The following is a 16,568-nucleotide window of genomic DNA, read 5'->3' on the forward strand; positions in this document are numbered from 1 at the left end:
TGAAGAAGCGGTTATTGCAGAGAATAAGTTGAACATCATGGGTATCATGGTAGTTGTGAAGAGGAAATAATTAGTCACTATGATGAGTGGGTAGTTACTTTAGGGTTTTAAGAAGTTACTTGTTGGTTAAGCTGAACAGCATGTCATAAAGCCCCTTGACTATGAGTCAAGGTCAATTGGTAAGTCAAAGGGTAGTTAAGTAGTTTTACAATGATAAATATTAAATAAATAAACAATTAAATGTTACTATAACACCACTATCTTCCGGAAAAAGTTGTGTAAGATTCTTAATTTCTTACTATCTCATCCTTCAATTTCTCTTTTCTCCGGGTTATCCTATACCCGAAAAAGCAAGTAAACCTATGTTTGAGGTCCCTTCATTTTGAGTCATGTACTCAAACACTTTACACATTCTTATAACGGCCCATATTTTGTAGCTATCAAAATCGAATTGTTAGAAATTAGAAAGGGCAATTAATTGAGATAAAGTCATTTTGCAAGCTTCCAACATGTACACAACAGAATAGCAAACAGCATGCAGAGACAATTTGGCAAAGACAATCAAAGAAGCATGTCTCGTGGGTTGATTGAATATCTTCTGATCATCTCAACTTGCTCTATAAAATTTATTTAATTCTTCTGTTCGATTAGACAGACAGTAAGAGTACTTGAGCTATAGAAAAAAGGTTTAACAAATTACTGGCGATAATACTTCGTATAGATGAATAAGATTACAGGGCTAGGCCTATAAAAACAAGGTTATGGTCCGAAAAATGGGCCTGGATCTAGGTTCAGCGTCACCCATCTCAAATCCGTCGTAGACTCAAACCATAATCCAACTCATAATGAATTTTAGAATTATTTCAAACTTATTTTTATATTAATTTAAATTTATTCTTAACCTATATACAGCCTATAGAGCCATTTGAGTTCTATACATCTTAAAATATAAAAATAGTATGAATTGACTTCAAACTCGCTTAAAAACCACTAAAGACTATAAACCTTCAAATCCGTGGGTTATGACTTTGGGTCTAAAATTCTTAGACCCTATGAGCCCAAGTATTAGTCTGACTCCGTAAAACATAAATTTGTATAGGGCTAAATCAGTCAAATTTAATCTAGATCAGGTCCATGATCATTCTTTCTTTCTATTTCCTTTTAAATTCATTATAACACATTTAAAAAGTTCTATTTAAATTTTTCTTTGAAGCAAATTTAAAGTGATATGGAAAATATTGGAGTAATTTGTTCTTAACATCATTGGTTTACAAACACATACTCTTAGAAAATATTTTTTCCCAACAGTAGTCCAGCGTAACTTTGCCTAGTGTATCTCCGCTAATTTCTTTGCAACCATACTTTGATAAAAGGTTTCAACCAAACATGTAAAAAAGGTCGGTTGGATTGAATTATTTTTAAGTCATGGGTCAAAATTTCCAGATTATTTACCCACTAATTTATCAGCTTCTCAGGTTAAAATTTGCACAAATCACAACCTTCTTTCTTTCATTACATACTTAAACGTCACCAAATCTTCTTCGTGAAATCATCTGTAAGAATGTAATGCTAAAATTGTTATAATTGGAGACTTGCAGTGGAGATGTGGAAGCAATGATCAAGCCAAAATCAAGGGCTTGAAGGCGTACCAAATGATCTAGACAATTGTGCAAGTAATAAAATGAAATGCAATGTTAAAAACATACAAGAACACAAGATTTTATTAGGTTTACAAATGCGTCTACAGGTTCCATTAGGCTAATATTTCGAAGTTAGTAGGTATTGATTAACAAAAAAAATCATTTGTTCTAGTTATTACACGCCACGACCCGTGTCATAGCCCAACACGACACAAAAAATGAACCGGAGATGTGAGATTCACTCCAGCCGCAAGCAATATATAGCGTGCGTAATCACGATACGGCTCATGGCAGTTTTGGCCCATGAATAATTACAAATTGATTAATTATTAATTACAAAACAAATACAAGATATATAACTTCAAAAGTTATACATTATTATTACATGAAAATACAAATATATATAGGGAGGCAAATGGGTATTGCTAATGCTCTAAAGTGAAGATTGCGGGAATACCTCAACTTGAGCTATACTATCCTGTGCTAAAAGGGAGTGCACCATTTTAATAATCAATCTAATCTTACAGAAGTCACAAGAGCAGAATTGCTCAATTTGAAGTACATTTTAACAAAAACCACATCCTGACATGACTATTCATGAGTACAACATACTACACAACAATGCAAAACTCACCACAATATAAAATACCTACGAAGCAAATCAAAAATGTTCAACATGCTCCCATTTTCTCTCAACAGCAGTGCAGTACTGCGTATTAAGGGGATGTTTGGTTTGCTAAAATTTCAAGTAGGTAACAGAAACAATTAATGAATACCCTTTCAACTTGTTTATTTGATGCGAAGTAATAGTCAGTTATTATGGAGTATTGAAATCCGTTACTTTGTTGCTCCTTATGAACTAGTGGAAACAAAAATTCATCTATCTCCCTTAATTGAAAAAGCTCATGAATAACAATAACTAGAAGGATTTGGTTACATTACTTACTAAACCAAACAACTTTTTAAAGTAACACAATTAGTTTCCTTACCTTTTTTATTGGATTCCTTTCCCTTTCCAGTAAAATAAAAATACCAAACACCCTCGAGTTCTAATAATAAGGTGCACTTAACCATTCCAACATAGCTCACCAAAAACTTCTAAGCATCAAATTCGATAAGTGGAGCCTTTCAATATAATTGAACATACATTCATAGATCATGATCATGGGAGGGGTGTAGCTTTTAGTTGTCACACTCTACCGCTCAGCCTTCATACTCTATCCAGCGTCAATAGTAATGGCACTCACAGGCGGATTTATTCATAGTTTATTGTTTGTGGCATAATATAAAGGGCTCACAGAAAATAAAACAAGAAGTTCTATCCCAAGAAAAAAATATCATTTCTGAAGCTATATTGGGTAACAGCGATGATCAAATAACAAAATTAGCATTCTATAATTACCAGAACATACACTCGAGAGGCAGACTTAAAAACTCAATTGAACAAGACACATAAGCGGTAATGTAAATTCATCTTATGCATCAAAACTGACAAAAAAATGAAGGGAAACGAAACGAAACAGTTGCATTAGGTAAAAATTTGCTCCAAAGAGCATTTCATTACATGAAGTTCAGACTTCCAAAAAAAAAAACTCAACTAGTAGTATTACCATTGTACTATCAAATCAAAACACGATCCCTTTCAGAACTACAACTGTAAATACTAAGAAAACCTGCTGAAATTTGAGAAACACCTCAAAATCCAAGCTTGGTACGGCGCCAATGTCTGCGTTTCGCATTGTACCTGACAAGTATCACAGTAACCAAGTAATTTAGAAATAAACGCCCTCAATTTTATAAATTTTTTCACGTTTTCTTACCCAACTTTCCCAAAAATCTTCGATTATCAAAAAGTAAGAAAATCAAAAACAGTTTATATATTGAGATTATGTATCGACAACAATTCACCATCAAGATCTCGACTACTTAAATATAAACTTTTATAGATTAGTAGCTAGTTAAGGTCAAATTTTGTTGCGTAGTTCAAAAACCAAAACAAATCAAGTAAAAATAAAAGGGATGGTATTTACAATCGTCAAATAAAATCAAAGAACATAATCATGAAAAGCAACAATTAAAATTCACGAAGTTAACAAACCTAATGGTGTTGTCAGTACGCATACGAATCCAGTATGGAATCGGACGATTCTGCCTCATCTTCTTGGCAAGCTTCTTCTTGATCCTGAAAGTCTTGTGTGACGGCTGCCATTGAAGAAAGATCAAGAGATGTAAGATAATTAGGTTACAGATTTACAATTGAAAGTAATTGAAGAGGTATAAAGGAAGATAGATAGAGACGCCATTAAAATACCATGGTTGTATGCTGAAGCGCCGATGACGAATCGAGGGGTTGCGAGAGCTGACGAGAGAAATGTGCGAAAACCCTAGATAATAAAGAGGACCGAAAATGGGGTCTATGAAGACTTTATAGAAGGGTTTTTACTTGGCATTGGGCCTTTATTAATGTCTTAATATAGACGAGTATTTTGGCCCATGGAATAGAGAAAATTTGAAACATTTAAAATAATTTAAACAAAAAAAATAAAAAAAAGACGAGTATTTTGGCCCATGGAATAGAGAAAATTTGAAACATTTAAAATAATTTAAACAAAAAAAATAAAAAAAATAAGCTTCGGGTAAACTTAATTTCAAAAATAAGCATTTTTATGTCCAAGCTTAAGGTTTGATATGTTCGCAGTTAATAACTGCGAACAAAAGAAAGACAATGTCATAACGTTCGAAGGGATAGGGGAAAAAGTAGAATCCGTGGTTGTTCGCAGTTATATGTTTTTTTCCGTCCCTTCTAACGTTATGACAATGTCTCACTTTTGTTCGCAGTTATTAAGTGCGAATAAGTAATTTTGACTTTTTTTACCAATTTTTTTTTGTTCGCAGTTATTAACTATGAACATACCTAATCTTAAGCTCGGACATAAAAACGCTTATTTTTGGAATTAAGTTTACCCGAAGCTTCTTTTTTTTGTTTGTTTAAATTGCTTAATTGTTTCAAATTTTCTGGAATAGACTCATAGAACAACTCTTGGAACACAAAATGTTTACAAACCAATCCGTCTTGTATGAAACCATCTCACGGTGAGACGACCTCAAAACAAGAAATCTATAAGCTAAAGTTTTCTATTATTAGACTATTTAACCCAAATATAAGGCATGTTTCACGGTAAAACCGTCTCATACAAGAATTTGTGTTTACCGATTGAGTTTTTGATGTTTCCTTTGCTCACGATCTGCTCTAATTATTTGTTTTTACTACAATTGTAGACATGCTCATAATGTTCGTTGATGATGAAAAAGATCCGATGTGTCCCAAGACGATTGAAATCACAAATTATCATGAGAGATGATCTTTTAGAAAGACGCATTTGATATATAGGCTAAATAGCCCAATTAATAAAAATTAAAGAGAAAATAAAAATTTAACCTTTAATATTGTTCTAGTAATAACATTTTCATGTAAGACTTTAATTTGCTAGACATTATCATATAATATTTAATTAAAGAGTCTGCATGATTTGTTTTATTTCACAAACACAAATTGTTTTGAGATACTATTTATAATTAGACTGGTTTATAAAGAAAAAGTATAGTACGTTATTTGTGTGGGCATTAAGGATATTATTAGTATGTATTTAAGATATTGTAAATACTGCACGCTTACTCGACGATCATTACGAATATTGTAGGTAAGAATTAATAATACGATAAGTAGACACTAAGGATGATGTAAGTAAACATTAAAGGACATTGTAAGTAGGCATTTATGAATATTGCAAGTAAGCATTAAGGATAATGTAAGTACGCATTAAAGATGATGTAAATAGGCATTAAGAATACAACAAGTAGAAATTAAACTTTAATAAGCTAGGCCTAAGAGACGACTCTCAAAGAGACAGTCTCTTTGGAGATCAGCTGACAAACACAAATATTGCATTCGGTTTGTACGATTTGTATTTAGTTTGATGTTTCAAAATACGGTTCGGTGTTGGAACAAATATCATTTAGATTTGGACTTATAGAACATAATTAAATACGGTTTGATATGGTTAACATAAAAGGCCAAACCATACACCAAGTTTTCGCCTATACTAACCAACTCATCTAAGGTATATTACATATACGTATATTTACTATATAGCACTTGATTTTATTTTGAATTTAAGTTATGTCAATTGACATCGCTAAATCTGCCATGCTTTTGCCCCTATGTCAACTTTCATATCTCAAGATTAATCACTTAAAAACTACTTTCATATCTCAAGATTAATTACTTAAAAACTATACGATAAATTAAATTACAAATTCCAACTACTTATACATAATTTATAGCTATACTATATAATTATCCAATTATTAAGCATGAGTTTTGTTTTACATATATATATATATATATATATGCTAATCTTATTAATTTTCACAATCCATGTAAAACGTTAGCATGTCAAGATACTTTATCAATAACTCATAACATCAAAATACGATAAAATCATGTCTACCAAACAATGATTCAAATTATTTCATTATCATCTAAACTTCTACTCTAGTCTATTTAAATTTGCACCATATAATTTAATATTTATACTTTTTCTAATTATTATGACGCAAATTCAAAAAGAAGTTCTACATCAGTATACGCACATTTTAAAACTCAAGAGATTTTATCTTTTGTTTATTGATGTCAATAGAGTTCAATGAAAGGCTTGGATTAGGAAGAAGCCAATCATCCCCATCAATATAAGAAATATCCATAAATGGAGCAGCCTCATCTTGCTTTAGCTGCCTACTATAATTAACCCTATTACTGTCACTTGCTCCTGATCCCATGCATCCATATTCTCCAAAGAAAACAGTTCTGTTAAAAAAATCACAAAGCTAAAATTAGTAATAGAATCCGTTATATAAACCACAAAAGATCACATTTGACTCATATAAGATATGATGTTCTTAAAGTGTTGCTTTCATTGACCTACAATAAACTCTGTTACCTTACTCTAATTTACAATATTTGACATCAAAATTAAATATAAAGTATTTATAGGCAAAGTTCTATAAATCAATGTTAGGCTTTTTTAATTCATTACATATCACTTGTGATTCCATTCATGGGACACGCTCACGAGCCACCTATAGACTCGAGCTCACAAACCCACGATTAAGGAGTTTTGATTTGTATACATATTTAATAAGGTTTACTTTTTCCCAGAACCATATGCTATTAAGAGGATTATCCACCAAGTATTATATAGAAGTTTACAATCCATTATTTTAGTAATATTAAATCTTCCTCACATGTAAATATTATTTCTATCTAACACATTAAACATATGGATGTGAGAATTTTTTTAAGATTAAATTTCGCAATTTCGACAGAGAGGAGTAAATGATTGGGATGCTACCGATCAATGTTTATTAATGAGCGAATTTCAACAAACTAATTATTAATGTTTATTAAGGGACGGTTAGAAATGCCATAAACGAGAATTTATTAAGAAAAGCAGTATGAAACTTTCTAAATTATTGTAACCAAACATTTTTTTTCTATAATTTAAGATTTATGACGCAATTAATGGTTTATGATTAATAAAGATATAAAATAGTGCTTACGTGTCTCTAGAGGGGTCTCTCCAATCATTCCATCCATCAGGAGAAATAATATCACTCATGTTAGTGTTGGAGAAGACAACAGTAGCATATTCTCCCCAAGCTCTGCCAAGCCAAACTCTACCACTTCCAATTATATTGCAATTCACAAAGGAAAACCCTGTGTTTTCCTCTTTTGATTGCCTTCCTTGTGCTGTTATTGATCCATCAACTCCTTGTGTACTCTCTTGAGCTATTGAGTTTATGGTACAATTCTACAAAATTAAGGAAATACATAACATATATTAAACTATTGTTGATGTTGTCTCATCAATAGATATGTACCGATGTACATGTATGATCTTGGCTGGATCGTCTCGTTTATTTTTGTGCTCTAGAGCAAAATATAAAGATCTTCTAAATTTTAAGGATTAAATAATAATATAATATTCATTTTTTTTGTATTGTTAGAAATTTTAAATATTTTATAAAAATTCCTAATAAATCATATGTCATAACAAAAAATATAAATTGTAATTAAATTTAATTCAAATTAATATTAATTTTGTATATGAAAAAATATTTTTTGGATCTTAAAAAATTTGAGACCCTAAGCGGTAGCCCGCTTTACCCTTACTAGTCCATGGACATAGATTTTGGATAGGCTGAAGGAAAGAAAGAGAGGTAGCAAGAAACAACTTCAGGTTCTATTCGAAAAAAAGTTAATTTTTATAGATTATGAAAATATTATTTTATTGAATAATGTAGTGAACAAAGAAAAGTGAGAATCATAAGCGTTAGAAAATCTATAAAAAAACCAGTAAAAAAAACACGAGGGCAGTGGGCTACACACATTAAATACATTAAAATAAAATTAGTTGAAAATATTTGAGATTTTCATAAATAGTGTAAGAATGTTAAATTAAAATTATTTTAAAATATATATGAATAATAAGTATTAAAATTAAAAAATATTAAAATTTAATACCTCATAGAGCGATCTACCGTCTCCAAAGATGAAATCAATGGAACCTTGAATGTAGCAATCTTTAAAGTAATGCCTGCCACGATCATCATTGAGAGTATCTTGAGCACTATAAAAGCCACAACCATAAAAGGCAGCTTTATCACTTGATATTTTCATTGCTACTGCTTGCCCTCCTTCATCTCCTGGAGATGGTTGTGGAGCTGTATTCTGTTCTCCAATTATTATATATATATTTCCCATGTCAACTAATGTTTTTGGATCGCGTCAAAGAATCAACTCAACTAAAAAGTTAAGCTGATAGTTAAAATATCAGCATCTATTATATATCATATTTGATGTTAAATATTCTGCTTTAAAAGAGGCGAGATCAATGGTTGAGGCCACATAATATATTTATATACTCGAACAAATGGTCTATTCCAAATCGATAAATTAAAAATAGTGAATGAAGCGCAAAGATAAGAGTGGAATGAATATATACCTGAAAGCTAACGTTAAAAGCTATAAATCCAGGCGCAAAAACGGTGAATGAAGCACTATTGGCTGTGCTTCCGGAAGATTTAGAAGTATCATTCCAAGATATAATTGTGTTTTGGTATCCTTGACCCTCCAATATTATCTCGGTTTTCTTTGTATTAATCATCACCTTCTCCCTGCCATCATTTTTATAATTCATCAAATTAACTTTAATTAATCTCAAATTTTGCTCCCACCCATCTCTCCGTTTCATAGAGTTATTTTCACAAGTTAAAATTCATGAGAATTAAGAAAAATAAATGTTTTTAATTAGTAAATATATTATTTTATTATATAATAAATTTGATGGAGGACAAAATAAAAACTTTAAGCATTTAAAACAAAATATCTCATTTCATTGCTATTCAAAATTTTTTTTCATATATTTAAAATAATATGATAAAGATAAGGTTGAAGAAATTTATATACATGAGAGGAAATCAATCCTTTCAAATTTTGAGAATTAAATAAATATTACATGTATAAAAAAAATTTAAATTTAAAATATTATTTTTTTTCTTGAGAATTAAAATGATTCTATTTATATATATATATATATATATATATATATATATATATATATATATATATATATATATATATATATATATATATATATATATTGTATTTACAAATCTAAGGATTAGGCTCCTGTGTGAAGGTGTGAGAGTTAAAGATATCAAACTTAAAGATAACAACACTCAACTTAAGCCTTTAGTTATAATGGTGCTATTAATAAGCACATGAAACTTTCAATTTGGAATAGAACCTGTGTTCGAATATATGACATATCCTTGGGACTCAACCATTAGTTTAAGTTTTTGGTTTGATAAGGTTCCTTAACATGCTATCAGAGCCAATATAATAAAAAATTCACGAGTTTGAATCTCAAACACACTTCATTTAAAGTGGAATATTAAGCGTCAGATATACGAGAAATGCCTATACTGTATTCACACTTCTAGCATAAAAGTGCTCTAATGTGATTTGGTTACTTTAATTAGTTAAGACTGACCTGTAAAGACCAGAAGCTATAATGATATGAGTGTAAGAAGAGCTAATAACATCTGGTACAGCATCAACTGCTTGTTGAACACTAGTAAAGTTTCCACAACCATGTAAATCCACTGTTAAAGTAAGAGATATTGGGTATAAGGATGGCAACATAGACATCCATTTTGAATCATCTAATTCACATGCCTTTATTGCTCTCCTATGGTCATGGTCCTGGTCGTGGTTATAGCTTGTCCAAATGCTATGCTTCAAAATCCTTAGGAGGTTATAATCCTCAAAAATGTCTTGTTTTACAAAGGGTAAGTTGGAGGTAGAAATGTTTAACCAAATGGAAAATATGATGGAAATTAATGCAATGATAAAAGAAAAGAGCCATAAAAAGGAGATGTTTTTGAGTTTCATAGATAGGATATAAATATGTGATTGTGATAGGTTATCAATATGATGATAAAGGGTATGATGGGTTTTTATAGTATGTGATCAAGTAAAAAAGTAGGGTGATTAGCGTACAAGATTGGAGTTCAATTAGGGGTTTTCTTGCTTGGAAGTAAAGAGGTTAGGAAATAAAGAATAGGAGTTATGGGCGCCAAAACTAAACATTGGATTATCAATACGTTCGTTAAATAACACTGTTGGCGAATTCAAGATATTAGTATAGGATGGACTGAATATTTATCTTTACATGCAAATCAAACAAATTGGAAAGCCATACTTCTATTTAAAATGTTACATAATTTAATATTAATAGGATTTTAATCAAATAACTCGCACCATAATCTAGACAGGTCTCAATTTAGATTTCCTGACACGAAAAAAATGATGAAAAGATGACGAGAGATTATAATGGGAAGTGGTAGATGGCTGCTGCGTGTGGATGTCATTCTCATCTGAACCAAGTATTTTAGCACTTCAAAAAAATGATGTAATTTGACCCAACATAGTGACGTATGTCATTGATTTAATACTTTTATATAAGATCAACTTCTTTGTAGATCATAATAATTGCTATTAAGATTCAGTTGAACCAAACAAGAGAAGATTGTGTAAATGTAACTTCGCGATAGAAATCATTTGATGGTGTTAAAAGTAATGGAGTTGTCATATGTTCATAATTCCAATCATCTTTTTAAACTTCTAATTAGGTTTAGGTTGATTTTTAATGAACATAAATATAATGTTAAAAGACTTGAATAAGTTTAAAGTTGCAAAACTAGCTTTGAATTACGGTTTTGAATACTTGTTGTATTGACGTTTATGGTGAATGGGTTTTACATATATCTTATTCTTAGGTTTTTTTTTACCTAACAGACTTTTTGGCCACATCCTCTATTATGAATACTAGAACTTAATTCATCCAACAGAAACACCACGTTAGCAACTCCTAGATGCACCCATAACATCCATTGTCAAAACACAAATTCTTGTATGAGACGGTTTCACCGTGAGAAATGCCTAATACTTGGGTTAAATAGCCAATTATATAAAAACTTTTAGCTTATGAGCTTCTTGTTTTGATGTCGTCTCACCGTGAGACAGTCTAATACAAAACGGGCTATTGTCAAAAAAAATTCCGCAAAAGGCTGAAGAAAGTACTGAAGAAATTTGCACTCATTCTACACTGCTATACATGACAATGTCAATGATAAACATAAATTATTTAAAAAAAAAAAAAAAAAAAAAAAGAAAAAAACTATGACAATCAAACAAGAGAAAACTCTGTCACTAATCAGCAACCAAAGTGCAAATCTAGCTTAAGCAAATGAAGGCATAGCTGATACCTATTAACTGCAGGAGTTAACAAGTCGACGCAATTTCTATAAGAGAGCAAAATTTGGAAAACAGAATCCAATAGAGTATCAATTAGGAAGAGATAACAACGATTTCATAACCACTAGAAACTCCCAACTCCGTAAAACAAGGCCTTACATGGATATGGTGAACTGCAATTCCGATAATGTTAAGAAACTCGAACTACAAGAGTACAAGTCCTAGTTCTGAAGGCTTGATGGGATTACCTAAGCGATAGTTGTAAAGATAATAATGAAGCTTTCCATCTCCGGGCCCAAATTTGAGCTCCTTCAGGAATGTGTCATTCTCCATGACATCCAGGGCATTAAAAACATCGTAGTCCTTGGTCTTTGCTATAATGAGAGCATCATTCATGAGCTGAATCAATGGGGTTTTTGTAGCCACATTGTAGTAAGAATAGGCAGCCTTCAGAGTAGAATAATTTGCATTGCCAAGGATAGTAGAAGGGAGGGTGTAAAAGCTGACAAAATCCGTGATCTCATGGGTCAGAGGACTTTCAACAACATAGCCATCAACTACGTTGTCTTTAGGTAGAAGCCAATGCTCAACATCTTTTTCATCAAAGTCGGGTGCCACAACAAACTGCTTTAAATAACCCCTCAGAAGTCGAGTAACTGCTGGAACATCACGCAGTTCCATCTTCCTAAAACCTGGTGTAACCGTAGAATCGGGTAACTTATAGAGCTTAATAGTACGACTCATAGTCATTCTCGGGCCAAGCCTTGAAAATCCAACATCAATCAACTTCTTAGGATTAAGAGACCTATGCCAATATTGACAGCTTGTTATAGGTGTTGGAATGACAATACCGGCAGTATAAGCAGCCTGCCATATATTTTCCAGATGAACCCTTCTAGTCACCTCCTTAATCATGACAGGTGCAAGCCTCTTTGACCTGAGCTTCTTATGCACACACAAGAAATTAACCTCAGCCATGGTAACAACCTCATCACGAACACGTATCCTTGCTGGCACACCTGTAATAAAAGCAACCAGCTTTTTCGAGGCCTTTACCCGCACACCAATATGCCAACACTTGTAATGGCCTGGTGGACGAAGGGCCCACTGAAGAAACTCCTTAGAGTAATTGAACCTAAACATATTCTCATCATCTTCAACATAATTATTAGTCAGAAGATTGTAAACCTCACTGCACATTTGCTCAGTATCCATATCACATGTAATCCATTCATAAGGCGCAGGCAAGTTATAAGGCTCTTGCTTTACTTCAGACAACGGGGTAGGTTGTTCAATCGGGCCTTCAAGTAAAGTCGAATCACCAAGATCCTTGAATTGTCCAACAGGTTGTGTTTCCCAAAACTTGTGTCGGTTTTCAATGGATAAGGACTCTTGAACCCTACGAGATATCGCGTCAATGCTAGTTTCAACCATCTTGTTTTCACCATTATCATCAATGTTTGGGTCTTTGTTATCACCCGTCGGTGAATAGTTTTCCCCCATTGGATGACAGAATTCCTAAGAACCCTAAATCTGGGAAATAAGGAAAAAGCCTGATTTGCTTCAGATATATTTCCCAATTAATATAACAAAAATATAGCTAGTCAAATGCTAACAATTTCGATCCAAAACAACCAAATAAAAACAAGTAAATCCATAAGAGAAAATCATCGTCAACCCAGAAATATTCTTGATCGAATGACAGATGACAATTGAAAAAACCCTAAAAGTTTAAGACCGGAAAGCATCCAAATAACGTTAGTAATAATTTCATTTGAAAATTAAATTTCAAATTAAAATTTTTAAACTATGACTTTCAAATCCAAATTCAATGTTTGGAAAACTTTATAATCTTCAATTCTAAATTTATAAATCACAAAGTTTGTTCGGAAATCATTGGAAATTCTAAATTTTAAATTTCAAATTCAAACCTTGTTTGGCAAAAGTAAGAAGTTGTAATTCCAAAAACTAATCCTACATGAATTATATTTGGGTGGAAAACAACCGGCTAAATGATAATTCTATTATATATCATAATTGTTCAAGTTGACGATATTTTGCGACACAAAACACTGGCTAGCCAATAGATCTTACTTCCTAACACGAATTCTAAATATATTACAAATTGCATTTCAGCTAAAGTTTGCTTCAATAGGATCTACAATAATAGAATCGGATCAATATTTAAGAAAAGGTAAAGGAGATGAAAAGCATAGAAATTAGTTTGTTTGGCTTCAAAAATAACATTTAGATTTACTATAAGCATTCAGACAGCTTTAATGGCTTCAATAAAATGGTTAAAAGCTTGCCTAATTCTACAAAATAGACAAATCAATGTCATTGATCCAACAAATTGACCATTTGAAACCCTAATTAAAACCCTAGTTTATCAAGAGCATGCCCACTCAAATAACCTCACAATAAAATTCGGAAATTAATTATGAAGACACACCTTGTTCAAGAGAGAAGAGGATCCGAAGAACTCGAAAATGGAGGATGTAAGATTAACAATGAAGGAAGTTATGGGCTGGATTGGATGGACATCTGGAACAGAGAGGAAGCAAACTAGGCTAGTTCACGAAGAAAATCAGGGTTTGGGGATTTTTTGAGATGCAATGGAACAATGTTTATCTCTTCTTTTCCATAGAAATAATGAGTAATAATGTATTTGGAAATAACAGGTCTTGAGGTGTTATTTTTAAATCCAAACTTTATTATTATTGTTAAACAAGAAATTTAGAATAAAAAAACAATAACTTCAATCAAAATACCTTGCTTTTGAATTATAAATATCAGAAAATTAACAAACCCAGAGAAATTAAAATACCTGAGATTAAAAAGTGGAAAGAGCGTAATAATGTTTGAAAGATGGATTGTTTGAGCTTCAGAACGAACAAAGGCAGAGCAAGATGAATGAAACGGCTGAACCGCTAAGTAATTTTAGGGTTTATTAAAGAAAGTATTTAGGATAGAAATAAAGTTTGAGAATAATAGTGTATGTATAATTGTATATAATATATATCTCCTCTGTTTCATAATATATTAACATTAAGAATATTGCACTACTAGTATAAAAACTCATGCAATGTAAGTTGTTAGTATAAAAGTATATATAAAAATAAATTTTACATAGAGATGCAATTACATATTTTCAATATAATTTTATAATATTTCTTATAAAATAGATAAAGAATTTTAGTATATAGAGTGGTTTTAATGAAAAAAAAAATTAGTTGTTAATATAAGTATTAATTAAAGTTCTCATACTTTTAAACGCAAATTTGAGTAATCTTCCAACAAGTGAAGGGGCGGATTTAGGGTTCAAACTTCTTGGGGGCATATCATCATCGTACCTGGTGTATCCGTCTATAGGTTATGATCAAAGTTTGGAGGGAAGGAAAGCGGCAACCCAACCCAGAACGTGAAATAGTTCGTTCCCACATTACCCATTTCCCATTTCTTAAACAACGTCATACAATAGACAACAAGTAGTGCTAGTTGAAAAAATAAATTACACACGTTTAAGATGATGATTACAATGACATCATACCAAAGAAGAAGCATATAATAATCCATAACAAAATTCACCAAAACACAGAAGCAGTAACGTGAAAGATCATTCGGTGATACATACCAAACTACAACCAATTCACATAGAAAATGTAACATGAAAATGATTTGATTACCTTAAGTGAACAACCATTCAGCAGAGTATTAATAAGGGTTACACATTTGCTGAAAAATTTAAAGGAAAAGATACTGAAATTCCGTAAGGATGAAGTTTCGATTGAAATTTGAAAAATAGGCAAACATCGGAAGCTAAACTCGATTGAAATAGAGATGGAATTAAGGTTAAGTCGAAAATGGAACTGAATTGCATTTGTAAAATTGAGCACAATGCTCATTACCAAATCAATTTAAAAAAAAATAAAAAAAGAAAGCCTACAATTCATACTAATCCAAAGAAATTTCCTCCTAAATTTCTCCAATCTTATTATTAATCACAATCCATACTAACCCAAATCAAGATCTTTAATAGCAATACTAACTATATTTCCCCCTAAATTCCTCCAATCTTATTATTAGTCACAATTCCATTATGTACATCAATGACACTTCCAATATCTCCAAAGAAAGCTCTTTTTCCTTTAAACCCATTACTTTCAACAATTTCATAACTTTAGGCAAAACCCTTTCCCTCAAATCTCCTTCTCTTTCACCCAAATTTGCATCATTAATGCTTTCTAAGGTTAATAAGTAATAATAAGTAAATCAGTAAAAGTAACTTATAAAGAGCATTGATGTTTTAAATCACGAAACCCTAAATTTTTGGGATCTCAAAATCATACCTGAATTTCGAGTCAAATCAAGAAGGTAGTGTAGCCTTGTAGCCGATTCAGCAGCCAGCGTTCAGCGAGGGAGATTGAGGCAGCGAGCCTGAGCAGCGAGGAAATGCATTTGGTTTTTGGGTTCTAGGGTTTGTTGTTGCTGAAGGAAAGCGACCAATTTTAAGGTCTGTTGTTGCTGAAGAAAGTCGCGTATGGCTGTGCAAATGATGCAAACTTTCAAAAAAAAAAAAAAAATTGACCATGGGGCACGTGCCACCATGTGCCCCCAAGTAAATCCGTCCATTTTAACAACGTTATCATAAAGTTTAATGAAAAAATTATATTAATTAGAAAATACTTCAAAGTAAAAACAAATATATATTATAAGAAATTTTAATTGAAAATTTTATGTGGCTTTTAAATTCAAAACTATGATATTTTAAAAGAACTTAAAAGAATAGATCTAATTGCAATAAACTACTCATATATAAATGAATAAATTGATGTTAGGTTAGGCAAGAATAATTTTGTGTGGCAAATCATTTTAAGAATGTCAGGTGGAATTTTGCGGTCTTTCTATTAGATTGTAGTTCCTCCGTTTCAAAAAACTTGTAATATTTGACTTTTCATGCAGTCCAAAGCACTAATTTAAATATTAATATCTCTATTTATGTATAATAAAAAAATTGTAAAAATTCGATATTAACAATCTTTATATTG

The 16,568-nt window shown here is 31.5% G+C and overlaps 3 protein-coding genes across 4 annotated transcripts; all 3 read right to left on the reverse strand.

Annotated features, from left to right (window-relative positions):
• Positions 1–3,140: 3,140 nt before the first annotated feature.
• Positions 3,141–4,092, reverse strand: LOC130813865 (60S ribosomal protein L39). Its single transcript, XM_057679764.1, has 3 exons — positions 3,952–4,092; positions 3,739–3,842; positions 3,141–3,384 (listed from the first exon to the last, which is right to left on the reverse strand). The coding sequence occupies exons 1-3, from the start codon at positions 3,952–3,954 to the stop codon at positions 3,336–3,338; spliced, it is 156 nt and encodes a 51-aa protein (XP_057535747.1). The 5' UTR covers positions 3,955–4,092; the 3' UTR covers positions 3,141–3,335.
• Positions 4,093–6,000: 1,908 nt separating this feature from the next.
• Positions 6,001–10,178, reverse strand: LOC130813361 (probable pectinesterase 15). The gene is made up of 5 exons (XM_057679191.1): positions 9,755–10,178; positions 8,705–8,876; positions 8,224–8,430; positions 7,260–7,510; positions 6,001–6,507 (listed from the first exon to the last, which is right to left on the reverse strand). The coding sequence occupies exons 1-5, from the start codon at positions 10,153–10,155 to the stop codon at positions 6,297–6,299; spliced, it is 1,242 nt and encodes a 413-aa protein (XP_057535174.1). The 5' UTR covers positions 10,156–10,178; the 3' UTR covers positions 6,001–6,296.
• A 1,326-nt stretch (positions 10,179–11,504) lies between these two features.
• On the reverse strand, positions 11,505–16,075 carry LOC130813360 (glycylpeptide N-tetradecanoyltransferase 1-like). Of its 2 annotated transcripts, none has more exons than XM_057679189.1 (2): positions 15,870–16,075; positions 11,505–13,073 (listed from the first exon to the last, which is right to left on the reverse strand). In XM_057679189.1, the coding sequence occupies exon 2, from the start codon at positions 13,021–13,023 to the stop codon at positions 11,725–11,727; it is 1,299 nt and encodes a 432-aa protein (XP_057535172.1). In that variant the 5' UTR covers positions 13,024–13,073; positions 15,870–16,075; the 3' UTR covers positions 11,505–11,724. The 2 variants fall into 2 exon arrangements, with proteins under 2 accessions (XP_057535172.1, XP_057535171.1); XM_057679188.1 differs by having other exon boundaries at positions 11,505–13,053; positions 15,870–16,074.
• Positions 16,076–16,568: the final 493 nt, after the last annotated feature.

Source organism: Amaranthus tricolor, chromosome 5, assembly GCF_026212465.1.
Source record: "Amaranthus tricolor cultivar Red isolate AtriRed21 chromosome 5, ASM2621246v1, whole genome shotgun sequence".
In the NCBI taxonomy this organism is placed as follows: domain Eukaryota; kingdom Viridiplantae; phylum Streptophyta; class Magnoliopsida; order Caryophyllales; family Amaranthaceae; genus Amaranthus; species Amaranthus tricolor.